At 39.2% G+C, this 27,945-nt stretch overlaps 1 protein-coding gene across 3 annotated transcripts in view; it reads left to right on the top strand.

Annotated features, from left to right (window-relative positions):
• The first annotated feature begins 908 nt into the window (after positions 1 to 908).
• The window catches only part of COL19A1 (collagen type XIX alpha 1 chain), a 232,558-nt gene continuing 205,521 nt past the window's right edge, over positions 909 to 27,945 (top strand). For all 3 annotated transcript variants that reach the window (XM_067467964.1, XM_060752836.2, XM_067467969.1), the window contains exons 1-2: positions 909 to 1,088; positions 14,868 to 14,994. In XM_067467964.1, the coding sequence (XP_067324065.1) occupies positions 14,904 to 14,994 (91 nt within the window). In that variant the 5' untranslated portion in view covers positions 909 to 1,088; positions 14,868 to 14,903. The remainder of the gene's footprint in view (positions 1,089 to 14,867; positions 14,995 to 27,945) is intronic.

Genomic DNA, 27,945 nt, shown 5'->3' with positions numbered 1-27,945 from the left:
ATTTATTATCTCATGGACATAGTGCAACCAGCCATCGTTGGTGTACAGATGGTGGCTCATAGCACAGTGTCTGTAACATGGTGGCACCTTAATGGGTTCTAGTCCAAACTTTAAAGGAGTTTTAAAAGGGTTTGAACTTGGATGAGGGTGGGGTATTGGATCTGAGGGAAACTATTACTTAAATACATATAAATGATGTGTGGCAAGTTCTTGCCTTCTCTTTTTTCTAGGCATGTGCCGCAATCATTTCATTCTCCTTGCTCTCCTTTTATCCTGTAGTTAAATGCAGAAAGACAACACTGGAAGCTGTCAGGAGAACACTCTGGAGGGCCCAAGCCAGCCAGCCAGCCAGCTAGCTAGCGCAGTTTAGCATATTCAAGGGAGAATTAGCAGGAAGGCTGAGTGTCACACAATTTTTATCACAGACAGCTGATATTGCAGCGTAAGAACACCCCAGCTTTATGTGACGAGCTTTAAAAAGGAAAACCAAACACCCGCCATCCACCGTTCTCCGCAGCACCCGTGCCATAAATAGGTGCATTCCCATGGTTGGTTGCTTGTAAATGTATGATAAAGTATATAAAATTAATGAGATGTGGCTACACATAACGTGCAAGGTTGGGGAGGAGGGGGGGGACGAATGAAGAGAGAATCTGCTCCCCTGCTGTTGTGCTAGGATCATATACAGTACTTCAGAGCCAGCACGTTGAAACCAGACACCCTTTTCATTCATGCAGTCAAACTCAGGCTCCTCTTATCTGTGACACAGCTTTAGGCAATCCATACCTAACCCTTTTAATATTATTACCAGATTTGCAGCCTATTAACATATTATTTATTTATTTTGCAAAAAAAATTAAATTAAAATAAAATAAAAGAGTGCCAGAGCTGGGGGCTGCCCTGTCTCCCAGTTGTATTCTCCTTGTGCTTGCCGAGTGGGAGGGTCATGCTGTGTGAGACTAATAAGGACAGAGCTGCATCCCCTTCTCCCACTCTTAAGAGACTCCAGCAACTCCTCAGCAACTACAGCAGATTTGGACAGGCATTTTCTGTGCTTCTGGGGGAAACTTAATAAATAAAAATTGAAGGTAAGAGCCTGTCTCCTTTTTTCAAAAAAATTGCCAGCCACTGATATTTATGCACCCAGTTGTATATCCCACAAGAACTGTGTGCTCTGCTGCGTGGTTGCGTTTTTCCTTCTTTCTGTGTTTGCTAGTGTTAACTGAGCCCTCTATGAATTGTACTATCGATCGTATGCTGATGTATAGATAGAAGGCGTCCTAAGCTTATGACACTGTACAGCATTTCTAGCTTCAGGATGGGAAAGCAGATATTTGTTTATAGGAATCCATTAGCATTAAACAAATCTTCTCTTCTTAATGCAATCAAGGATTAACATGTTTGGATGGATAGCAGTGAAAAATGAAGCTTGTGATGAGTTTTTGCTCAGAATTTATATATACAAAAAAACCTTCAAGTGTGTATTTATTTATGTGCATTTTGCTCTGTTAATAGAGGCTATTACCTTGAAATGTGAATAAGAGATATGGGTATAGAGGAAAAGAATAAGAAAGTCTTATTGGGATACTGAAATTTTAAAGGACTCTGATTCCCACAAGGGACTATAGTCCTGGGGTTTTTTTTACTGCATTAAAAAGTCTGCCTCTTTGACACTTTCTTTTCCATCAGGGATATTTTGTTTAATTACTAAAGTTGGTATCTTTTGGGCCGAGATAGTGATTTTCCCTGCCAGGAACACACCTAAGGAGAAGAGGATAACATTATTTGAATGGCAATCACCTTGAACACATATACTATTACATGTCTTTTTTAGTTTAGAAATTGTTGGGGGTTTTTTCACATCTGCACTGTTTGTGGAGGTTTATATGGTTTGCTATATTTCTGTCATGCATATCTAGGGCATATTCGAACCAAAGTTAACTGCTCTTGAGAGTCCTATTAATGTGAAATGGGAAATATTGTTAAACATTTGCTTGATGGACTAATTAAAATCCTGTGAAGCTGAGGATGATGTTTGGTTGGATTGTGCCTCCTCTGCCCCACTCTTTTCTTCGCTGAGAAAAACAAGGTGTGTTAAAAGATTTGACTAAGAACAACAATGAATATTTTAAGATACAGCTTTCTGCCACATTCATTACTTCTAAAATGGTCCAAAATACATTTTGCCCTGTGGGTATCTCTGAATTTCAGACAACAGTTAAATCTAACCTGTATCCCTATTGGTGAAATGAATGGGATTTTGACTTGCTCAACAGAAGTGAAAGTGGGAAACAGAAAAGTGAGTCCCCTTATGGTTGTTCTCCACTCACCATCATATATAAGTGGCAATCCTAAATGAAGACCCCATTTAAATGTATAAAAAGTGGTATCATGGCCCTAACCCAGTGGTTCTCAAGCTGTGAGTCCCCATGTGTTTTGGCCTACAACTCTCAGAAATCCCAACTAGTTTACCAGGTATTAGGATTTCTGGGAGTTGAAGGCCAAAACATCTGGGGACCACAGGTTGAGAACTACTGCCCTATCCCAGGTATGGGTGAAGTGTGGCCCTGAAGTTTAATGCAACCTTAAAAGGCTGTTTTTGTGGCCCTCCATCCCTTTAGACTCCACACTTTGTTCTTTTTTTGTATGAGATGGGGGTGAATTGTCTCCTGGAAAGATCCAGAAGTAGTAATTTGCCCTTTAAACAGATTTAAAGGCCATCTGTTTAACATTTTAAAAAAATCCTTTCCTGTTTTCCCAAACCACAAGTCAATCTATGGTACTTTTCCTGCCATTTTTGTTTGGTGCATTTGTGTGTCATCAGTCAGGCCTTCAGAGGATTACAGAGGTAGATCCAGTGTAATAACCCACAACTATTTAAACTTTTTTTCTTCACATTTTACCGCTTGCCTCACTCCCTTCATCAGAGGGGTGCATCAGGCACACTGAAAGAAATGATAGGAAGCATGAGCCTTCCCTTCCAACATTGCCTTCCATTTTACATGTTGAGGACTTTTCTCAAAATGGACAGGTTTTAGGTAAGCACAGCTTTGGACAGAGACTTTGTATGTGACTTCAGGTCACCTATAGACTTGTGGTGACCAAATGCATTCCATAGGGTTTTCATAGGTAAGAAATACCTGGAGGCAATTCAGCCTGTTCCTTCCTCTGAAATAGCCTACAGCACCTGGTATTCATTGGTGGTCTCTCATTAAAGTACTAACCAGGGATGACTCTGCTTTGTTTCCAAGGATTGGCAGTATCTGTTGCCTTTAGGGTATTTAGTCTCATGAACATAGACTTACTGGGGCAAAATTGGTTGTTGCCTGAGCTGATATATCTACAAACGTAATGGGACTTCCCTTCTTTTAGTTTCCCACCCTCAAATCCTTCTCCGAAGCAAGGAAAACATTTTGTCAGGGGTAGAGCCCCTGCCCATTTCCCTATGGCATGAACCCATGTTTTGTGTCCTTTTTATTATGGCTTCAAAGAAACACATACATTGTATAAAAAGGTTTCTTAATCAATAGCTCCCTTATGTTAAGTATTATACCTTGCATGACTGAAACCACCCAACGTTTAGACTGTGGGCTTACTCTGTAACATACAAATGCCTTGGGTGAGAACATTACAGGATGCAATTTCCCAATGGAAAAAAAAGGTGTTGGGTGTTGCTAATCAGGATGTGAAAGGCTTAAAATAGAAATAGGAAGGTCCTATACTATTTGTAAGCAGAGCAGCCACAACAAGCTGCCCTAGCTTCAAGCTCTCACATGACCTGCAAATTGGGTTGCCATTTTTTAGCCTTGCTTTTTTTTTTTACAGGCCTTTCTTCTGCACTTTTAGCAATAGTCTGCCATAAAGATATTTAGTAAGCAAAGGCTTTTCTGGCAAGGAAAAATGGTGCAGCACAAGTGTTATTTTTGTATGTGATACAATGCTATTAAAGAACATAAATGAACTAAGAAAAATATCACATACACTGAAGGATCATGGCAATCTTTTGTTGAGCTGGACCAGTCAGACTAACTTAGAATGGTGCATTTTTACAATTTTAAGACCTTGCCTATATCCTACTTCAGTGGTGATTGTCTTTTCTAAATATTCTCTCTATGAATAAAACACAAACATATTAGAGTTAGTTTCTAGACTAGCATATGAGGGTCTCCTAAGTTTCTAGTTGCTTTTGGATATTGTGAGTAGATGTTAAAAATGGGGAAGCCTCATGTTTTAAAAATGAGGCTTCCCCATGGTTGAAATACTGCCCTTTCAGCTTATCCAGCACTCTGCCACTTCTCTTCTGCCTCAGTCTGTAACTTATATGGGTCAGATGAAATTGAGAAGTTCTGTCATTTGATGGTAATATGAAACATTACCAATTCTGAAATAATTATTTTTTCTTCTTCCCGGGGAAAATCATAGAATCATAGAATCATAGAATCAAAGAGTTGGAAGAGACCTCATGGGCCATCCAGTCCAACCCCCTGCCAAGAAGCAGGAATATTGCATTCAAATCACCCCTGACAAATGGCCATCCAGCCTCTGCTTAAAAGCTTCCAAAGAAGGAGCCTCCACCACACTCCGGGGCAGAGAGTTCCGCTGCTGAACGACTCTCACAGTCAGGAAGTTCTTCCTCATGTTCAGATGGAATCTCCTCTCTTGTAGTTTGAAGCCATTGTTCCGCGTCCTAGTCTCCAAGGAAGCAGAAAACAAGCTTGCTCCCTCCTCCCTGTGGCTTCCTCTCACATATTTATACATGGCTATCATATCTCCTCTCAGCCTTCTCTTCTTCAGGCTAAACATGCCCAGTTCCCTAAGCCGCTCCTCATAGGGCTTGTTCTCCAGACCCTTGATCATTTTAGTCGCCCTCCTCTGGACACATTCCAGCTTGTCAATATCTCTCTTGAATTGTGGTGCCCAGAATTGGACACAATATTCCAGATGTGGTCTAACCAAAGCAGAATAGAGGGGTAGCATGACTTCCTTAGATCTAGACACTATGCTCCTATTGATGCAGGCCAAAATCCCATTGGCTTTTTTTGCCGCCACATCACATTGTTGGCTCATGTTTAACTTGTTGTCCACGAGGACTCCAAGATCTTTTTCACACGTACTGCTCTTGAGCCAGGCATCCCCCATTCTGTATCTTTGCATTTCGTTTTTTCTGCCAAAGTGGAGTATCTTGCATTTGTCACTGTTGAACTTCATTTTGTTAGTTTTGGCCCATCTCTCTAATCTGTCCAGATCGTTTTGAATTCTGCTCCTGTCCTCTGGACTATTGGCTTTCCCTCCCAATTTGGTGTCGTATGCAAACTTGATGATCATGCCTTCTAGCCCTTCATCTAAGTCGTTAATAAAGATGTTGAACAGGACCGGGCCCAGGATGGAACCCTGCGGCACTCCACTTGTCACTTCTTTCCAAGATGAAGAGGAAGCATTAGTGAGCACTCTCTGTGTTCGTCCACTTAACCAATTACAGATCCACCTCACTGTAGTTTTGCCTAGCCCACATTGGACTAGTTTCCTTGCCAGAAGGTCATGAGGGACCTTGTTGAAGGCCTTACTGAAATCCAGGTACGCTACATCCACGGCATTCCCCGCATCTACCCAGCTTGTAGCTCTATCGAAGAAAGAGATCAGATTAGTCTGGCATGACTTGTTTTTGATAAATCCATGTTGACTATTAGTGATGACTGCATTTGTTTCTAAGTGTTTGCAGACCGCTTCCTTAACATGTTAAATGTTAAATGTTTCTGAGTGGAAATTCTCATTCATGTATATATAATTTAGGTGTGGACAACTTAGGTAAAGTTGCTCTGGAATGGATGAGGTTCTTATGAAGACTGTGAAATAGCACAAATAAAGGTCTGTCATAATGTATTATTCTTCTTCACCAAGAGTGCACCTATGCAATAGAATTAATGCACTTTTACCTAAATTTAACTGTCCTTGCTGAATGTTATGGAATCATGAGAGGTGTAGTTTGGTGAGGCAGCAACATACTTTTGAAGAGAAGGCTAAAGATCTTGTGAGACTACATCTCCCATGATTTCATAGCATTAATCCATGGCAGTTCAATTGGTGTCCAACTGCATTGATTCTGCAGTGTAGATGGACTCTAGGATACATGTGAGAGGAAGAGAGGGAAGTTAGGACGGCAACCCTCCTGTCCTGACTATAGCCCCATTGCTTTAGGGTCAATAGATTCATTTAATGCATCTATTACTTGATGGAAATGAACAGCCTAAACTAGTTCCATTCAGCATTGGCCACCTTCTAATTTGCCGGTCTCTTTATGGATTATCAGAGTATCAATTTGCTCAAAATCTAGGAAGGCAGTCAACCACGTGGAAAAGACCATATGTTTTCCAAACAAATGTGGAATGAATGTCAACCATGGCATAAGGGTTGGAGAGAGAGATAGAGAGGCTGGTTGGTAGAGCATTTTTCCGATCCAACTTTGGTCATAGGGTGTCTGAGAGCCTAGAGGGGAAGAGGGGAAGACACTCAAAGAGGAGCAAACTTTGGCATGTGTTGGAGCTGTACTGGGCTGTGCATAAAATGAAGATGGGAAATCAATGAAGCGCCTTCATACAGATTCCAGCCCAGCCCAGACAATATCAAACGTTCTTTTCGATATCATGTGTTCTCTTGAATCAGTCAGTGTTTCCAATAGTACATTTCAATTTTCAAAATGACAAATAACTCAAAAATGAGGGTTGCCTAATTTTTCCCCATCCCACTCCAGTCCGTGCTCATTTCCTCTGATTCAAGGGAGAGGGGAGACACTGAAGAAGAAATTCAGTAAGTTGTCTTCCTTAGCTTGAAATGCAATAATATGAAAAGCTTTACTTGCTGACATGAGCTATTGCTTGACATGCAGCTATTGAATGCACATTTGGCCTGAAGAAAAGGTGACAACCTTACTAAAGGATACCTTTGTGCAAAGACAGATTTGCTTTCTTCCCACTCAGCTAATTCCAGTACAGTCAAGGTGGAAGGAGGTCTGGGTTGTAATTCCATAACTATTGATCAGGTATAAATGTTAGAACTTTCCATTTTAGAAATAAATACATAGTGACAGTAGACCAGTGCACTGTGACTTATATGCATAGCTTCCTAAGGTGGTAAATAGAACATCATTTAAGTATACATCTCTTTTCCACCCAGGTGTCTGTTGGCACCATTAATACACTTTGACTCTGTTGTCCTTAAAAATACCTAAGTACAAATAAAAATATAATTGAACAGTTAAGTCATGCAAAAAAAACTTTGTCCAGTATTGTGAGGGAATGTAAATAATTATCTCTTGAAAATAGTTTCCCCAAGCATAGTAGCAGACCAATTTTACTGCCATTTTCAACTTGAGAAATTTGTTTTGAAATTTGGATCACACCTATTTCATTTCCAATTTCCTCTTCTTTTACTCTGTAATTATTCACACTCAACTTACTGTTGTCAGTGGGTTTACCGGAGATGCAGTGGCGCAATGTGTTAAACCCTTATGCCAGCTGAACTGCTGACCTGAAGGTCTGTGGTTCGAATCTGCAAGATGGGGTGAGCTCCTGTCTGACAGTTCCAGCTTCCCATGAGGGACATGAGAGAAGCCTCCTATAGGATAGTAAAACATCCAGCCCTGTCAATGACTGTAAAATTTTAGAAGTGCTAAAAAAAAAATCAAGGCTTGCTTGACCCTAGGGCTTGAATCTAATTTATGCTTCAGGACAGATGCATGTGTGATGGGAGTTCCTTATTTCTTCACCACAGCTTTCCATCACAACTCAAAGTGCTTCAGCAGATTCCCTAGTGCACCAGAGCATTTCCTAATGCTCCAGGAAGGGTGTTGAGGACCTATAGGAGGAGTTTTGCTCAAATAAGCAATTCCATTAGTGGAAAGCCTTCCTAAATTCCTGGCAAGCCTGAGTTGAACCCATTTGTAGATGCTGTTGTGTGCCTTCAAGTGGTTCTCAACTTATGACGACCTATCACAGGGTTTGTTCAGAGCGGATTTGCCTTTGCCTTTCTCTGAGATTGAGAGAGTGCGACTTACCCAAAGTCACCTACCAGGCTTTCATGGCCAAGCAGGGAGCCAAACATGGGTCTCTAAAATCATAATGCTTAAGAAAGCCGCCCTGAGTCCCCCCTCGGGAGTTGAGAAGTGCGGGATAGAAATGCGCAAAATAAATAAATAAATAAATAAATAAATAAATAACATTTGTCCATTTACAGTTCATTCATTAAAAACAAAAGTGTTAGAGCACCAAAGCTTCCAGCAATGGAAAAGAAAACCTTGGGGTGCATCTATGCTATGGATTGAATCCACTTCAATTGACTTGGTTCAATGCTAGGGAGTCATGGGGTTGTAGTTTTCCAAGATCTTGAGCCTTCTCTGCCAAAAAAATGCCGATACTTCGCCAACATACATATCCCAGGATTGCATAGCACTGAGCCATGGCAATTTAATTAGAGATAATATCCCTCAGATAGGAATATCAGGTACTTCTCAAGCAGCTTCCCCTTTTGCTTTTTCTCATCACTAGGGCCCCTTCCACACAGCTGGATAAAATCCCACATTTTCCACTTTGAACGGAGTTATATGGCAGTGTGGACTCAGTTAACCCAGTTCAAAGCAGATATTGTGGGATTTTCTGCCTTAATATTTTGGGTTATACGGCTGTGTGGAAGGGCCCTAAGATTATTGTATTATGCAAATCTAATGTGCAATCTAAATTTGGTGAGGTAATTTAGCCAAAAAGGGTGAGCATTAGATTCAAATACATAGGGTCAATATTTTGTCTGTTTGCCATTTCTTAGTCATCACCAAACTCTGCTCCCATGAGGATTTTGTTTACATAAATCAGGCTGAGTTGAAAGGCTTATCTTAAATTCTGCTCCCTAATGATGCTGTCACAAGTAAACTGGATGCCCTGTACATTGGAGGAAATAAAAGTCAAGCAGCCAATCCCAGTTCTTCATGCCTCATGTGTCCTTTGGCCAACAGGAACGGATCCCAATAAAATCTTTCAAAAACCATGTTTTATTGCATATTTAGATAACACACTAAGTAAAACAAACACAGTGAGGACATAACATCCCCATTGTCCATCTGAAATAGCTTTAGAGAAAGTTAGAGCAAGATTTTCCTCTGTACAAATTTGCTCATGAGGATAGAATGAAATAGATTTATTTTTTATGCTTAGACAAAACTGGAAATAAAGAAATGGGAAAAAGCTGAAGCCACTTTCAGATTATTTATTTATTTCCACACCTAATGCCCTATGCAATACTTTAGCTAGAATGTATGTGTGATTGAGAATGGCTCTTTTCTACTTTTTGTGCTTAACAGTGATGGAAAGAATATACAAAAACAGTCCACCAAATGGGTGAAAAACCTATTTCAAAATAGCATTTTTGCCATTATTGTACACTATTTCACTGAAGGGGCTCAAAGTCCTCTATCCGAAGGATTGTTTACACAGCACCTCATGTTTCAGACTATCCTCCAGCTGGACCTCATCACATAAGGAATTTTTATCATCCTAGGACACTTCTACTCAAGTTGAGGGACAGATGGGCATCTAGCCCATCACACGACATCCTCCAACTGGCACGGAAGTGTCCTAGGACACGTCCTTGTCAACACAGGAAGGTTCCCATGAAGTGCCAGCACACTTCTGCCCCAGTTGGGTGATGCTTTCCCTGTGTGATGGGGGAAGTGTCATTATTTCACCACATTTACTGGCAAAACGGCATGGGGGTGCATGTGATAAAGTCCTAAGTCTCTACTTTCCCTGGTTCTTCAACATGTCAGGCCAGGAAACATGCCCAGATGCAAACAGGTTATCAATAAGTACAAAAATTTGCATTGAAGTGCAACCAAGACTAACTCTTTCTCTTCCTCCCTCATGGTGCAGCCCTTCACCAGGTTAATGCAACACTTACCTGAAGGAGCAGTGTGTTTTCCAAATGTTGTTGGACTGCAATTCTTATTACAGTTTAACACCACTTTAACTGTCATGGCTCAGTGTGATGAAATCCTGAGAGTTGTAGTTTTGTTAGGCATCAGCACTCTTTGACGGAGAAAGTTAAAGACCTTGTAAAACTAGCATTGAGCCATGGCAGTTATAATGGTGTCAAGCTGCATTAATTCCACAGTGTAGATGCAGCCAAAATATGGCTCCCAAACATCTGGATTACAGGGTTCCAACCTAGAGGTCATCTCAGGCAATTCATTGACCAGTTTGGGTTCTCACTCTCTTGACAGGAATTCCTGTCTCTCACAGAGGCCCCATCTACACTAACTATTTAATGCAATTAGATGCTAGCTTCAAACTGCAATGGCCAGACAACAAACTTCCTCAAAAGTGTGTGAAAAAACCCTTATTGTGCATCATCAATAAAGCTGATTCATGTGGTATTAAATTACTCTTAATCTAGCAGGACTTAAGCATTATCCCTTTTCCATCTTGCACCCTTGTTCATCTTTAATTATTCCATATTCCAAAATTAGAAGAAACCAAAGTCTCTTATTACTGTTGACTGTATGAATTAATGAGAACACAAATGCAGATGGCATGAATGGATCAAAAATAGCCACTGTGTATTTCCCTCCCATACTCTAAGTCCATTTAAAGATTTATGATGTTATATCATCTTTATTGGGAAAATATATCATTTTTAAATATTACTATGTTTTGCTAAAGTTGTGCTTCTCTATCTTCTTTATGGATTCAGAAAAATCACAGAAGACAAAGACAAAGACACTTTGTTGGATATATAAAACTTCTTTCATATGTGGCCCAAAAAGGAATACGCGGTCTCACTTATCTGCATATTTTGAGAGATATAAAAGGTTGTCCTTCTTTTAAAAATCTAGATATAGGAATCATACATCTCAGTTTAATATGATGACTGCCTCAGTCATTCAGCTGACAATGAATGTTTCTAGTTCAGCTTAAAGTATCAAAAGCTAAAAAGAAAAAAAACGTTAAGTCAGCTATTACTTACAAATGATAATTGAGTGGCTTTTTGACTAATATGTGAACTTAGCACAGCTGGTGGAAAACCTGTTATTCATCAGTCTCAAAAAAGTAGCTAAAACATTTTTCATAGCCTACTTGTAAGTTAAAATTAGCCCCTTTACGCTCCCCCTTTTTTGTTTATGGCACACTGATAAATGACACACATGTATTTGACTCTTTTTGTGCTGTCTCTCTCTTTTGCATTTTCTGAAGATGTAATAGATGGATAGAGAGAGCAGGAAAATACAAGTAAAAAATCAGTTCAAGTGAGATATATTGGCATTGGTCGTAGATCATTTCAATTAGCAGTTGCTATAAGGATATTATCGTATAAACTTTCTATAGGTTAGGGAAAGATAGAGGAATGAAGAAATTCAGAAACTTTGAAACTCAATTGATTGATCTGAGCATGCGCTTTTGCAGAAAGTGCAGTCCTTCAGATGCAATGATGAAGTTGAGAACATTGTTGTTGTGTGTCTTCAAATAATTTCTGACCTATCGCTACCCTAAGGTGACCTTATCACAGGGTTTTCTTGGCAGGATATTTATTTATTTATTTATTGCATTTATATTCCACTCTTCTCACCCAGAAGAGGACTCAGGGTGGAGCACAACATAAATATGGTAAACATTTAATGCCGGAATAAAAACAAACTATAAATATACACAAACATTAAAATCAGTTGTATCCACTTTAAAATTAAATTGTTAAAAACCATCTCAAACCAGCCATACTGGATTATTACCTTATTGCTTGGGAATTGCCTTTCTTTGAGGCTGAGAGAATGCGACGTGGGTTTCGTGACCAAGCAAGGATTTAGAACTTGATCTCCACCCCAACTCTCTCCATCCTAACTGCCACTGCCCTGGCCTCGAAGGGAGAGAAGAGGGGCAGACACAGCTCCATAATGCATTTAGTGCTCTTCTGTAGAGTACAAACAGAATTGCCTTAAAGAAGGGATAAGAAGTAACAGCCCTCAACATAGCAGCTATAGTAAACATACTTTTTAAAGACTCCTTGAAACTATCCATTCTTTACCAAAAAGAGAAATGGACTGAGGATTATTGATCAGATCTGGAAGTCAAATAAAAAAAGTCCCTTTATAAGAATGCTCTTGGAAAGTATGCAAAAATGTTGCCACCCTTTTCTGACATATATCAAAATTAAGCTTGTAGCTTGTAGTAGATAACTACAGTCAGTCCTTCATACCTGTAGATTCTGCATCCATTGATTCAACCATCCAGATCTTCAAAATATTTTAAACATATAAAAAGCAAACCTTCATTTTGCCATTTTATATAAGAGACATTATTTTACAACATTATTGTATATAATGGGAATTGAGTAACCATAGATCTGGTAGCTCTGGAGGGTCATGGAACAAAACACAGCAGACACCAATGGCCAACTGTACAGACTGTATGTAGGATAGTTTCTATCAGGTGTTGTTGGGATGTTAATCCCACCCTATATTACTCACTACGGTCAGGATGTCTAAAATTGGTGAGAACAGGAGTTCAACTACACATGAAAGACGACTGATTCCTCCCAAATTTCCAGATTTATACTGCTTGTAATTATATAGGTTATCTGGCTAGGATATAGATCAATTGTCTGATAAGGAGAATGATGTTATACACAGACCAGTAACAGGATTCCACAAGACACAAGAGAGGGCAGATGTTGCACCACCTGATAGAAATCCATGTGAGCAACTTTTTCCAACAGGATCTGAGGCTCAGCTGAGGTCGATTAGATCAGATGGTTTTTCTCAGGTTCCATCCTCATCTATTTGAAGGGACTGGTGTTTAGCTAGAAACTCTTGAGCCTCTCCAAAAGCTCATGTTTGATCTGCTGCAGCTATGTATGGAACTTGCCAGTGTTGCTCTGGGTTTATGTGCCTCAAAGGAATCAAGTCTGTTGGAATCAGGTTTTTCAAGTTTTGGTGCTTCTGGCTCTGCTTTTGGGCATGCTTGGAACAAGCTTCTCCCAAAAGCTTCATATCCAGGAGGAAGTTGCTTTTTTAATATGGTCATTTATTGTAACTGCAAAAAAATTACAAATTTAGATTGGAAATAGAAAAAAAGGAGACTGGTCAACGTTGTCTAAGATGTTTCAAAGCGAATGCAAATGACACTTTCAGGAAAACTACTCTTAACTTTTTTTCCAATCCAATAAGCCTTTATTGGCATATACATAGCAAAAAGGTATAAAATATAGTACAAACCATAGAAAAGGGAACTTCACATTTGCTACACATTCAGTTTACATACTTCATTCGGGAATCTTGCCACTAAAAAGCAGCAGTTAAAATCTTGACAATTTAAAAGCATAATTACTTTGTCTGAATCACTGTAGTTTTTCAAGGAATCTATAATGTGTGGTAGTAAGCTAGATCTTGGTTCCTGGTAAAGTGGGCAGTGCAGAAGAATATGCGGGATAGAATCCAGCTGTCCTGTGCTACAGGGACAAAGCCTCTTATTGCTTATTGAGTCTTCCTCTATGGAGCGGAGATGGCATAATATTAAATCTAGCCAGCATGTAGGCACTCCTGTAAGAGGGGTTAGTGAGCGCTGCAATATAAAAGTCTGGGTTTTCCTGTATGAATGGAATTGCCATGTTCATAGGTGAACAGGATTTATTGGCCAAGCTCAACAATTGGTTATAATCCCTTTCTAGCAGGCTCTTTTTGATAAGGGTAAAGATCTCAGTGAAAGTTAGCAAGTTCAAGAAGTTGCTATCATAGCCCAATTCCCTGATCTTTGCTAGAACTGTTGAGCACCATTTTGAGTGATAGAGTTCATTCAAGGTGAGGGGTCAGAGAGTTGCTGGGGCTTTGGTAGTGGATAAATAACCAAAATTTTATTATGTTTAGCCAGATAGTGGCCTCTATGGAGTATTGGCCAGATTCTAGACATAGAACTGCATACGAGTCACAGTTTGGGACACCAAATAATTTGTGGAGGAATTTCGAGTGGAAGGATCTGATGGCACTGTTATCAGGGGTTAACCAAATGGGCACTCCATAGAGTAGTTGTGACATCGCCTTTGCTTGGAAAACTTGCAGAGCTGGGGGGGTATATTGGTTGCCCCTGGAATGGAAAAACCTCCTGGTAGCACTGTCGCTTGATCGGGCCTGGACAAGTGTATATTTTAAGTGAGTGGACCATGACAGGTTTTTACTGAACCAAAGTCCTAGGTATTTGAAATCCTACACATATTTGCTCTACCCAGTATATGTAGACAATTTTTCTTTCTATTTTTTATCTATTTTGCTGCAACTATGCGGCCATACAGTTTTAGTGTTCTCACATTTTCCTCTGCTTTGCTATAATGGAACAGCAGTGGAAGAAAATGATTGCATAAAGAAGAATGGCAGAAAAACTGAAATATTTGGATGCATTAACAGGTTTTTCTTCATGAATCAATGCCATGTGGCATGTGTCATCAATGTAATGTGGTATGCCCCATCAAAAGATGCTTTTATCCTGCCATAACTGCACGTTTTCAGCCTTGTGTAATAAAATTTTCACACATGTGTTGAGTCAGTTGCACATGAACCCACATATTTCTGTCAGATTTGGTATGCATCCTGTAATGAAATTCACAAGGACTCTGGAGTCCACCCTCCATTTTAAACAAACAATCTCCCACTCTCATAGGTCCCTTAATATTCATCTAAGAGACTTTCACAGGAAAGCAAGGAGGCCAGGCTCTTGCTGGCTCCTGGCAATTCAAACACTTGTATCTAACCCCTCTTAAGAATATATTGTTAGATATTTTCATGTAGTCAGAGCAGACATCCTGTGTAAGAGCTTTTTTGTTAATACAAGTTTTTATTTCAGATTTCTGAACGTTTGTTCACATGTGTTCGAGAGGAGATGAAGGCTACTGGATTTTGCATAATTCAGCTTTGGCTTGCAATCCTCCTTTTTCCTGTCTCTCATTCTATGGCAGTCACTGACAAAACAGGTATTTCCTTTTTTTTCCTTTTCCTCTTTTCTTTATCAAACACTGAAAGTTTGTCAGGATATTTCACAATGCTACAATTACATGAGTAGCTGAAAGATATGGAAGTCTTATCTAGTTGTCTGGCCAATAAAGTTACATTCTGTAAGTTAAATATGAACTTAAAAATGCTTACTCTCCAAAGAGTGTGAATAGTTCAATGAAGCTAACTAAGGTTTCTCAACAGAGGAGTGTTTAATTAAACTTCTCTATTAAAAGACATTTCCACCCAGGGTATCTAACAGCACTGTTTCCATTTCCTGTCCACTCACAAGCGTCTACATTTGGAACGAGCTTGTAATCATCTGCAGTTATGTTGTGCTGCCACTGATACTTCCTCATTTTCTTAAGTTACATATCCAAAATGAACCCAACCCTAGGCTTGGAAACAGAATGCAGTCATGAGCGAGTTTTATTTTATCACTTCTGTATTCCTTGCAGCATGGTCCTAAGAATATCTGCTTGGGAATAAGTCTTGTTTGTCATATTGAAATGAAAAAGATTTATTCTCAAATAGGTATTATAAGATCATGCTGCAAGGTCCATAGTCACAATGTTTTCACATGAGCCAGTGTATGATCAGGACCCACCACGTATGCTAAACTCCCAGGATTTCAGAAGCTAAGCAAGATCAGTTTGTTCTTGGATAGAAACACTAGAGAGCCACTGACACTAGGAAATACTATGGATCCCTAAGTAAGAAAGTATACTGTGTGAAACACTAGAGAGCCACTGGCAATACTGGGCATGATGGACAGTCAGTCAGACTCGTTATAAGCCAGCTTTCCATAGCCCTGTATTTATCAGACAACAACTTTATAATGTGATAAACATACTGTATTCAAATTAAGTGAATGAGGCTTAGCTTCAGGTAAGCAAATGTACTTAGAGCCATTGTTAGCCTTTTCCTATGGGCACATCTGGATAAGTACTGGATTCTTCTTGTCATCCAAAAAAGCCCCCACCACATCCTGGGAACATCTCTGAAACCTATCATAGAATCATAGAGCTAGAAGAAACCACAAGGGCTATCCAGTCCAACTTAATAGTTGTGATTTCTTCAGAAATCAGTTATTTTTGTGGTTGCAGAAATGTTTGCCCTGGTAGTATTCTATCCCATATTAATCTAATATTTTCCTAAGATGTGTCCAAGATTACACCCATTAGGTTGTACCTGATGGTATCATTTTGTCAAAAAACAGATACTTCTGTTGTATCAAGTTCTATTCCTCCCTTATGAATGCCTCCTATGTATTCTTGATTTTTCTAAAATGTTGTGGGTAAAAAGGAAGAAAAATGGAAAATCTCTTGTGCAAGTAGAAGTCCACTCTACCAACACTGTATTTAGCTTTGCTGAAATAGTCAGCAATAAGTCCTCTAAAATATTATATGACTCCTACAATAGGCTGCATCATGTTGATTGACCGCCCAGCAGAAGCTGTACAAGAGCAATATATTGATTTTCATCTGGGCAATATAATTTTGAGGATAATAATAAAATGATATTGATTTACACATTTTTGCTCCAAGTTTCTCACCCATATGAAAATAAGTGAGACAGGTGATCATTCAACATGAAGGCTTATTTTGAGACCAGTGGAAGTGTAGTCTTAATCAGGACCTATAAGTAATAGTGGCATGTCAATAATACGTATTATGTGATTGCAAATGTACTGAAGGGTAGTATGAACTTGGATAAGCAAACCTTGCATTTTGCATTCCTTCTTGAACTCAGTAACATTTCAACACACTTGCTGATCTCAGCTCCTTGGAGACAAGGGAAAGTAAGCTATCAAATGAATTTACTAAAGCCTTCTCTTGTCTTCTTTTTAAAGTTGTGAAGTTACAAAATTTTGAAAGAAATATATTTTTCATAGTATGCTTGATTAGAGTTGGAAATTTCAGTCACAGTATTCTTTGCAAAGAATTGTAGGTCATCCACAAAGTTCAAGTATATATTATTGTATATATCAAACAGAAGACTGACAACATTTATCAGCTTATTAAGGCAATTTTGCCATTAGCAACAGTCAGAAATCACCAGGGTAGAGGAAACACTACTTGGATTTGATTCTACATTGCCGAGTTTGCTACTCTGTAGATGTCTAAGGTTTGAGACTCTTACAAATGGTGGTTTAATTGTAATGAATGACTCCAGGAAGATGTGGAATTTCATAGAACGATCCCAATTAACCTTGATTATTTAAAGTGACATATAGTGGAGTATGCAGCCAATTACTCATGGAACGGAAATGGAAAGATTACAGGCACTGACTATTATGGAGAAAGAAATAAGGTTCACTTTCTGCTCAGTGTCTTGAAGGAGCCTGGGGAATGACTTCATTTAATTAGCCAATATTGTATTAATTAAGGAAATGGCATGGCTGAGAAAAATGTTGTACAGTGGCAAATCATGCTGGTTTGTGTTTGCATCAGCCTGCTTTGCTCCCTAGGCATATGCCATCAGCTCTTTGGTTCACAGCAATGTTCCTCAGTTTTCACTGGTGCAGAACTGCTGGTATTAGAGCCATTTACTGGAGGGAAGTGTTTATTTCTAAAAATAAAATCTACCAAATCGAAAAGTGAGGATTGAATTACAAGGCTGAAGTTCAAGAACTTGTCAACAGCCATGTGTTAAAGTCTAAATGGACTACAGATAACTTGTTTCTTGTAATTGTTTTATCCTTTGACTTTTAAGGGATTACACTTGTTTGGGAACATAATGTTTTCATAGCACCAAAAGAATCTTTTCTTAAAGTATCACAAAGAACTTAAGTAATGGTGTAACCATTTTAGTTACTCACAAAAAGATAACTTTAAAAAAAAACCCCATAGTGATTATTGCTTAATACATTGGCATCATTTTACAGTCCTAACCTATTTCTGATTGGTCTTGGCTAAGTCTTATATGTATTTAATTGAGAGTAAATTGCACTGAAATAAGAAAGACCAAGAAAACAGATAAGACTGCACTGGAAATGTGAGACATGAAACTCACATTCAACCTCTTCACACGGGGCAAAATAGCCCCATTTTGCCACTTTTATCTGTGGCTTGGAAGGTGCCTGCCAAGCACCATCAGATGACACATGGCAAGCCCGCCAACATTCCTCCCAAAGCACCAGAAATCGCTTCCTCCTCCACCACAGGGAGGAAAGTGTTTTTCGGGTAGCCCCAACACAGCTATCCACACTTTCCTCCCCTTTCCCCTATATGATGGGGGAAAGGATAGTGGGGAAATACGCCCTTTCTTCCTTCTGATGGGGACAGGGTGCCATCCCCACCATGTGGTGTGCAAAGGAGATAGGACACACAGGACAACACAAGGCACCCTGCACGTCTTCTCTTTTATTAGTGACTGATGGTGCAGTGGCATGGCTTGTGTGGGCTATGTGAAGAGGTCCATTATTGCTTTTGATGAGACTGCAGAATAAATACAGTTTGACACCAATTTAGCTGCCATGGCTCAGTGCTATGAAATCCTGGGGGTTGTAGTTTGGTTAAGTGCCAGCATTCTTTGGCACAGAAGGCTAAAGATCTTGTTTCCCAGGTTTCCACACCTTTGAGCCATGCAACAAAAGTGGTGTCAAACTACATTAATGAGGCCCTCCCAGACATAGATTAGTTTTATTTTAAACCATACACAAGATCATCCCATTTGTCATGACTAACTGGCTGGTGTATAGACACGATCTGCATTTTTTTTCAACTGTGCAAATTCAGAACTTTTCAGTAGGAAAGAGAAGAGAGTCTGGATTTCTATAATTTAACACATGCTCCTAATTTGTGAACTTAAGCAACTTAGATGCATTGTTGTCTACACAATTTTAACAGAAGTTAACTGGAAAATTTTCTAAACCAGTGGTCTTTAACTAGTTGGTTGGGACCTATATAAGAATCATGGCATAACCTAAGATGGATTTTTCCAGTAGAACCAACACATTTTTACTGTGATTTTGTTAGGTTTGTTGTTTTTCAAAAGAAGCAGAAAGATAAATGAAGGAAGGAAGAAAGGGAAGGAATGTTAGTAGATGGAGCTCCTAAACCCAGCATGACAAAGACAGCTGTCAGTTCACTCCTGTAAATAGAAAATACTTACTCTGAAGAGAATTTAAAAAAAAAAGTGTGTTCCATGTTGAGATAAAGCTGGGTCCTAATTTTGGGGGGGGGGGGAGGAAGATGATTATTCTAATTGAGCCATTAGGCAGTCTAGCATGAGAATGCTGCTATTCTCTTATTTAAAAATACTGCACACTAATCTCAATGCACTAATGTTTCATAAAAGAACACAATCCCTACTATAGTAATTGCCATATAATATTTAAATTCATCTGCATTTCTAGAAAAGCACAACGAATAATTTCTTCAGTTACTTCAGTGGGGCTATTTATAAACAAGTAGTCACCTAAAATGAGAATTACTCAGTAGTATACTCAGACGCTGACTGTACACAAGTTGAAGGCTGTACATTCTGTGTCATTTAAAAGTTAATGTCCCCGGACTTTCAATTACAACTTACACTCTATTTATGGTTCAGTGACAGACATTGATCACTCGCATGAATGCAAAGTCTAGCCTGTGAGCTTGTAATTTGAAATATTTTGCTTGTAAGTCTAAACTTAATTAATGGAATGCCAAAATTTAATATGCTGTTTCTCACTTCCAAACTATGAAGCTGAAGTTGAACTGCTGATGTCCTTTAAAGTATGCATTAGCAGAGATGGGACAGCCATGTTACACTTTCCAATGGAGAGACAAGGAAAGATACACAGATTTGGGTTGTCCCTACCCAGTAGCCTCTTTCAGCAAGTGGAGCAAGCTGGTCAGTTGTTCCTCCTCAGGGTCTCTGACTGCTAAAGCTTAGTAGTTGCTCTGTGCCTTCAAATTGTTTCCAACCTATGGCAACCCTAAAGCGAACCTATGGCAGAGTTTTCTTGGCAAGATTTGTTCAGGAAAGATTTCCCATTGCCTTCCTCTGAGGTTGAAAGAATAGGACTTGTCCAAGGTCATCCAATGAGTTTCATGGCTCAGTGGGGTTTCAAACTCTAGTCTGCAGAACCCTAGGCCAATGCTCAAACAACAACACCACACTCAGAAATATATGCATTTGCAATTAAAACATATTGAAGGAGTCCCTACTTCTTTTCTAGAATGTTATATATTATATCAGATTATTATTAAAAGAAGCCCATGTTGGCTACACTCTCATCTGGAACAGAGGTAGGATTGATAATATTTTTTCTCATCCCAAAAACATCATTGTGCTTATTTTAATAATTATGGAGAAAAAGAGGTAGAGAAGAGAAGCCCCCCAGTTGTTGCAGTTGGAGGAAGAAAGAGAGAGAATTTCCTTCTACACAGCTGTATAAATCCACACTGAATTGCATTATATGGCAACATGGACTCTAATAATGCAGTTCAAAGCAAATATTGTGGATTATTTACCTTGGTCTTCTGGGTTATATGTCTGTGTGAAAGGGCCCAGAGTCTTTTCAATGGCTGTTCCTGTAGAATTCATTTCCGGGGGGGGGGGGGGGGCTGAGCACCTCCCTGCTCTCCTTTTGCCCAAAGCCACCTTATAATAATGAAGAAAGTGAGTGTAGTAGGAGTGGAGTGGAGTGGGGTGGGGTGGGGTGGGAGAGAAAGAAAAGAAGGAAAGAGGAGAGTAGGGGCTGAAAGAGTAAAAGGGGTAGAGAGAGCAAGAAAAAAATCAAGAATTTAAAGCAGAGATGGAAAGGGGAGGCATTCATACCATGCTTTTTTCTTTTGTTTTTGCTAAAAGTGATGCAAGCCTCACACATCTCAGGCCCCTTCTACACTGCCATATAAAATCCAGATTATCTGCTTTGAATTGGATTATATGGCAGTGTGGACTCATATTATCCAGTTCAAAGCAGATGATATGGATTATCTGCTCTGATAATCTGGATTATATGGCCGTGTAGAAGGGGCCTCAGACGAAGAAAGAGTATTATACCACAATTGTAATTTTGTAAAGTGAGAAAGATGAGAATGAAACAGGAAAAGGTATCCAGATAGGTTTTGGATGCAACAACATATGGGGCAACCTTGTATTTCCCTGTGCTGACTGCAGCCTCCTGTTGACCCTAATGCTGTTTTTTTTTGGGGGGGGGGGGGTTGGTGGAATTCTATGGGCTTGGACAATTATGCTGGTGAAAAATGGAAGAAAAAGGAAGAGGGGCCAACCAAGGTCAAGATGGATGGATGGCATCCTTGAAGTGACTGGATTGACCTTGAAGGAGCTGGGGGTGGTGACAGCCAACAGGGAGCTCTGGCGTGGGCTGGTCCATGAGGTCACGAGGAGTCGGAAATGACTGAACGAATGAACAACAAATAGGCTTGGAATTCCCTAAATGCAATCCCACATTATCTACTTTGAACTGGTTTATATGGCAGTGTGGATTCAGGGCCCTTCTACACAGCCTTATATCCCAGAATATCAAGACATACAATCCCGCAATATCTACTCTGAACTGGATTATCTGAGTCCATACTGCCATTTATTGCAGTTCAAAGCAGATAATGTTGGATTTTATTCAGCTGTGTGGAAGGGGGCCTAGTTCAAAGCAGATGTTGTGGATTGATTTGCTTCAACATTCCGGCTTATATGGCTGTGTAGAAGGGCCCTGTGATTCCCAAAACTTTGAAAGACAAGAAAGGAAGTAACAAGTGGCCAAACAGTCCCTTAGCTAGCCTACAAAAGTTACATTTAAACAACAAGGGACAGTGACTTACAATAAAGTTCTTTTCAAGGCAGCGCTTATCCTGAGAATCCCTCCCTCTACCTGAAGCCATGGGAGAGGGCTACGCCCAGAGAGTCAGAGCAAGGCTTCAACATGTGGAAAGTTTAGCCGGACTGATGGAGGTGGTGGAAACATGGAATATTCATTCTTCTTCTTGAAAGTGATCAAGAGACATGTTAGAAGGAGGTGGTGGTAAAAAAAATGGTTTTCCTAATTCATTTTTCTTCTTCTAGAGTACACATTGTCATAGAATAGAATTATAATATTACTATAGGCATTGAGAGTGTATACAACCTGGACTCTGGGTGATATAACATTAATTAGCCAATTGGATTTGTTTATTTTTGATGTTGGTTGCTTTGAATGCCAGGGGATAAAAAGCGAGGCATACTCTTAATAAATTAATTAATTAATTAATTAAATGAAGTGGCTTGGCAGAAGGCCAATATGCAGGAGACAAAGTTATTTCAATGATGTCTTGTTGAAGACTTTCATGGCCAGAATCACTAGGTTGTAAGTTTTTTGGACTGTATGGCCATGTTCCAGACATTTCACCTGCATCTATGGCAGGCATCCTCAGAGGTTGTGAGGTCTGTTGGAAACTAGGAAAATGGGGGTTTATATATCTGTGCAAACTCCAGGGTGGGAGAAAGAACTCTTGTCTGTTGGAGGTAGGGGTGAATGATATTTCAATAATATTTGTCAATAGCTGAATTGATAAATGGGTGAAAGAAGTGATAGTAGCATTCACTTTCTATTTCACTGATGGTTTTTAATTGCCAGTGTGAAGATATGTGACCTTTAGTTAAGAAGGCCCTTCATCCTTTCAGATGCCTTCAGCCCCCTCCTGGCCAGCATCGATGCAAGTTGAGTTCAGCCACTTTGGGCCAATTTTTAGAGACATAAAGTAGAAATAAAAATAATAAATAAGATAAATAAACAAGATCTCAAGAAGCAAAATCTTCTCATTCTGGCCATAAAAAGTGTTTATATATCACATTAAGAGAAAGTTTCTCAAATAGCTAAAATCACAGATTTTTTAACTCAATAAAGAGAAGAGTTTACGATCTTGGTCATTAGCAGACATTAAAAAAGAAATATGAATAAAAATTCAGCGATGAAAATAATTTTCAAATTCAGCATTTTTTCCTCATAAAAATTGAGTTATGACTGAAACATGCTTCCTATTATTGCATGGAAACAATTAGAAGAAACATGATTATTTATTTTCACCTTGAGCGCATCATCAATATCTGACAAATATTTTGGTTTGCTATTACCCTATTTCTTTGATTCTAAGACACCAATGATTGTAAAATGCACACTAATTTCAATATAACCAATAGAAAAGAATGAGAGAGAGAGGTGTCGAAACAGATACATATATAAGTGCTCTCAATTCTAAGATGCACCCCATTTTTAGATATGTTTATGTGGAAGGGAAAGTACAACTTAGAATAAAAGAAATACAGTATTTTATTACTAATAATGGGTTTTAATGTAGCAGGATAAATTATAGACATTTGCCTCAGTTTTGCATTTTTTGCATGGAGCACTGTGCACTAAACCTGTTCATAGGTAATGAATAATTTAAGTGACTCCTAGCTGTAAAAAAAATTAGTAGTTACCTGCAATCAGTGACGTATATTATAGTTTAACAAGGTGGACTGTTTTGCATGCTTGCAAGAAAATACATATATTTATGGAGAGAAATATATCATTTGCAGGGTTGCAGCAATAAGTATTTTTGTGGAATTCTATGGGCTTGGAATTCCTTAAATGTCTTCTTCCTTGGCACTTTGTGACACCTTGGAAAGTCCCTGCTGACTTGTTTTTGGAAATCTGTCTTAGGGACTTCACATTTTAAATTCAATCCAGGTTCCATCTGCACTTAATGAGTAGGCTAGTAGTTGACTCAAATGCCTAACACATGGTCACTCCTTCAAGCAGTATCTTGAGCACTGAAGGTTGCTGCCTGTATGTAATTTCAGCCAGTAAGGGTTGGCCCATGTTCAGACAAAGCAAGGAATGTGTCTGCTGAGTTTAAAATACACCGAGTTAGTGCAATTCCAGAATTCATTCACGTTTAGGGTTAACCTGTTGAAATAAATGGGTTGAAAGTATGACCAACTCCTTCAGCATTTTATTTTTCTTGTAAGCGCATGCGCAAGCAGAGTTAAGTCCATTCTACTGAAACAATTTCATTACCCCTCAAATGTATTTGTAGTTTTGGAAATCATAACTATTGAAATTGTCACTGTTACATCAAAGTGGCATGCATGAGTCAACTGTTCCCTTAAAATGGGGAAAGGAGAATGCTGTTAGGCAGCCTCAAGAGAAACAAAAGCACAACTAGCACTAAGAAAATAAATAGGTCGGTGATGTGCATGTTTGCTTGGAAGCAAGCATGATTTTGCTCAGTCGAGCTTATGTACTTCCATTAAATGTGCTTATGAGCTAGAACTCTTAATGATTTGGGTAGGTCTTCGGGACACGTGGCCCCAGCTTGGATGTGTGTTCTTATTCAAATAGATAAATATTAAAATAACAGTCTTTGAAGATTAGTATGAAGAGGATTTGGAATGGAATGTTTTATACTGGTAGAATTTTGCTAATTAGATTCATAAAATCCTTCTATTTATCATATTTTATTCGGTTAATCATTTTACAAAGTCAGGTCAGACTGGACTCTGGGCATGATATAATAAATGTAGGAGCCCTGCTTATTTAGAAGGGAAGTGTTAACATATATTTAAAGCAATCTCTAGAGTAAAGCGGATTAGCTGGAGAAGTCTTTGAAGAATAACAGTTATGATCTCATTATTTAACATTGTTCCAAAAGCATGCCAATATTAAATGGAATGCTGTCGTCAAATCAAATAACATTTGTCTGTTGATCTGCTAATCCAGACATACCATTTTGTTCATGATTTTGGCTCATTTTAATATTTTTGGCTAATGACAGTTTTTAAAAATAAATGCCCATTTCACCTGAATGTACATATGATAGAAATATGGACTACAATGCTTTTTAACATATTAAAACAGTTCACCATTGCATGTCATTTATCCTGAATATATGGCCCGCTCACTGTCATCCTTACTGTGATTGTGTTCATTGGAGTGTTTATTTTATGATTTTTTTTCCTTTTAATGTCATTTTGATAACGTTGTTGTTGTTTACTGTATATGTTTTGATTTTATTGCTGTATTATGTTGTCCGGGCTTGGCCCCATGTAAGCCGCTCTGAGTCCCCATCGGGGAGATGGTGGCAGGGTAGAAATAAAGATTATTATTATTATTATTATTATTATTATTATTATTATGTCAAAGATTCATAAAGTAAATTAGCATAGTGTTTAGCCTTATAGGTATATTGCTATAGTACATGTAAGCGGGGCTGTGATAAAATGTTTGTTTGTTTTTTTAGTTATATCTAACTACAGGGATTTTTTTAAAAATACATTCCTGCTGAAACACCATCAAAATGTTATATAGGCAGCCATTTTGATATAGTTCACACTTCCCCCCTGAACTTCTGTGATCACCAGCCCATTTGAAGTTCTAACAGACTAGATTTCAGTTCTTTTATTTTTGCAGAAATGGAAATAAAAAGATCCACCCTAAAGGCTGCCAAACATTTTTCCATACTAAAAGGTTAAATTCCTACAGTGTTCTGTTCCTGGATACAGGACAAATTCCTCATCATTTTTATATCTATTAGCAATCATAATCTATCCAACATGGTGTTGCCTTCTTTTCAAAGACACTGACTCAGTATAACTGTGCAACATCTATTTCTTTGCTCTCAGACACTGATACTTCGCTGCCAGAGACTTATAGCTGTACCCTCACTTCCCCACACACATCATTCCAAAAATCCTTGTCAAAAGATTTCCCCCTTTTCTCTTTTGATGCCCCTTACTCCTTGACCTGCCTCCTCCAGAAGAGCCTCATTGTTCTCCCTTCCCCTTCTCCTTCAAATCATTCCTCAAATCCCACTTTTAATGAGATGACTTTAGCACAAAGCTTATTTTCACCTCCCATTTAAACGAATCCTAAATTCAATGGCCTGAACTAAATTGATTAAATCTTCTCCCATTTACCGTGCTTTCTCCCTTATTTCAAATGTTAATCTGTAAACTCCTTAGGGCAGAATTCTTATTAGTGTGTAAAACTGTCACACACACATTAATTATACTCTGCATGAATAAAGAACAACAGTATTGCATTTAAATATATAAAGTTTTAACAGATACTAAAATTAGTTTTATTGTATTGAGCTGTCACAGGAGTGTCAAATCTCAGGGCATGGCTCTGAGTTTCCAATTTTCATTGGCGGTGCACAAGAGTACACATTATCCAGGTTTGGTGAGCTCAGATCTTGGCAGGAGTAAAGGCTGTGTGCAAAGCTCCAGTTCGAGTAGCAGAGCAGCAGGTTGCACCATTTGCAAGGCATAGTGGATTTGTTGTTGCAACTTGCAAAGACTCTCCAGTTAGCACCCTCCTTTGTTCTCAGGACTCATCTGAACTGGATATTTATTGTGGGGCCAGTCTGGAACAGAAATGCTCTGAATGGGCCTCAGGGACTTTGAAAGCAGGCATGGATTCTATCCCCTTCCCACACTAGCAGAAGGGCAGAGTCTACATGTTCCAGTTGGGCAGAGACCGCTTTGACCCAATGTCACTTTACAGTCCCTATCACTGTTGACTGATGGCAGCAGAGCTCTATGGGAGCACCTATCCATAAATGATGCCCCACACTGACTACTGAAAAGGTGATATACAATATGTCCCCTTTTCCCTGAACTGATGAACACAGGTGGACAGGGATGGTTGAGGCCCATATGGACAGTGGACCAGTCTGCACTGTGAGGCTGCTCACAGAGTTTCAACTGAACTTTACCCTAAACTTTTCTTAATACGGGGCTAAATCGGTTTACCCCAGTTTACTAGAAGTCCCTGGATATCACAGAAACAGCCAGGAGCAACTTCACAGTGAATATAGGCTATTCAGCCGGTGGAAACATTCCCAGTCCCTCTTCATCATCTGCTCTGTAACCACCTTCTGGCAAGGCAAGGCTATATTAAGGACCTTTTCCCACCCTAAAATCCCCCCATTTTCTCATTGTCTTCGTCCACTAGTGTAACAGAGTCCAACATGGGTCTTCCCATGATGCCCTCCCACTTCTAGTAGCTGTGCATTGAAATCTGTCTCTCCAGCATGCAAAGATGGAGGGAAAAATCTGTTTTCAGAAGTCGGGTGTTCCCTCGACTCCTGATAGAAGACAGCAGCAGGAAGCGAAGGAAAGCCGGGAAACATCTTGGGATGGCTGGCCATCCCCAAAGATTGATCTTGCTGGGATAAGTCGCATCACCACTACTAAGGACACTTTCCCTTACTTTCCTCTGCTTCCCCACCCCTTCCCTCCTGCATGTGGGATAAAATTGCAGATGTTCTAACCTCTATCATAATAAACAGTTGACAAGGAATAATTTCCTCATTCATCTTGTTAAAACACCCTTTAACTAAAATCTCTGTCTGAATTTCCAAACAGAAAAACATACTTTCTTTCCCTTTCACTCTTTCTCCCTATTTGTGTTTGAATAACAAATTGTGGTTGACAGTGCATGGCACTTACTGATATCACCAGAGACCATCCCTAGGTAAAATATTTTGACTTGGAAACTTCGAGACCTTTGTGGAAATCCTGAACTGGAATTTTATATACTGCATGTGCTATATTCAAAACAGATGGTCATTAATCTACAGTCTGTTGTCAACTTTCCATACACAAAACAGTACTGAATCCCAGGTGATTTGAACATACAGTTGAGATTTTGAAAATGTACCAATGCATTTAGTTTTTAGAAAAGTGTCCATCCATCTGTCTATCCCTTCTCTGTAACCCCCCCCCTCCCCCCCGATAATGAAGAGCATATTACGGTATTTCACAGTGGCATAGCAAAGACACTTGCATTCATTCTTTAATTTTCCATTCATGCTTGTTATAATTAGCCTGGGATTAGTATTCATTTCTAGAGAAAAACACTTTTATTCACATTCATTCAGATGGCAAAATGAAGCAAGGAGTGCATTCTTTGGAGGTTGCCAAGTGCTGGGGAAATTTCAAACTGATATACCATCTAC

This window comes from Anolis sagrei, chromosome 1 (genome assembly GCF_037176765.1).
Source record: "Anolis sagrei isolate rAnoSag1 chromosome 1, rAnoSag1.mat, whole genome shotgun sequence".
In the NCBI taxonomy this organism is placed as follows: Eukaryota; Metazoa; Chordata; class Lepidosauria; order Squamata; family Dactyloidae; genus Anolis; species Anolis sagrei.
The sequence above is the reverse complement of the archived record's forward strand: the minus strand, read 5'-3'. Positions and strand labels throughout refer to the sequence as shown.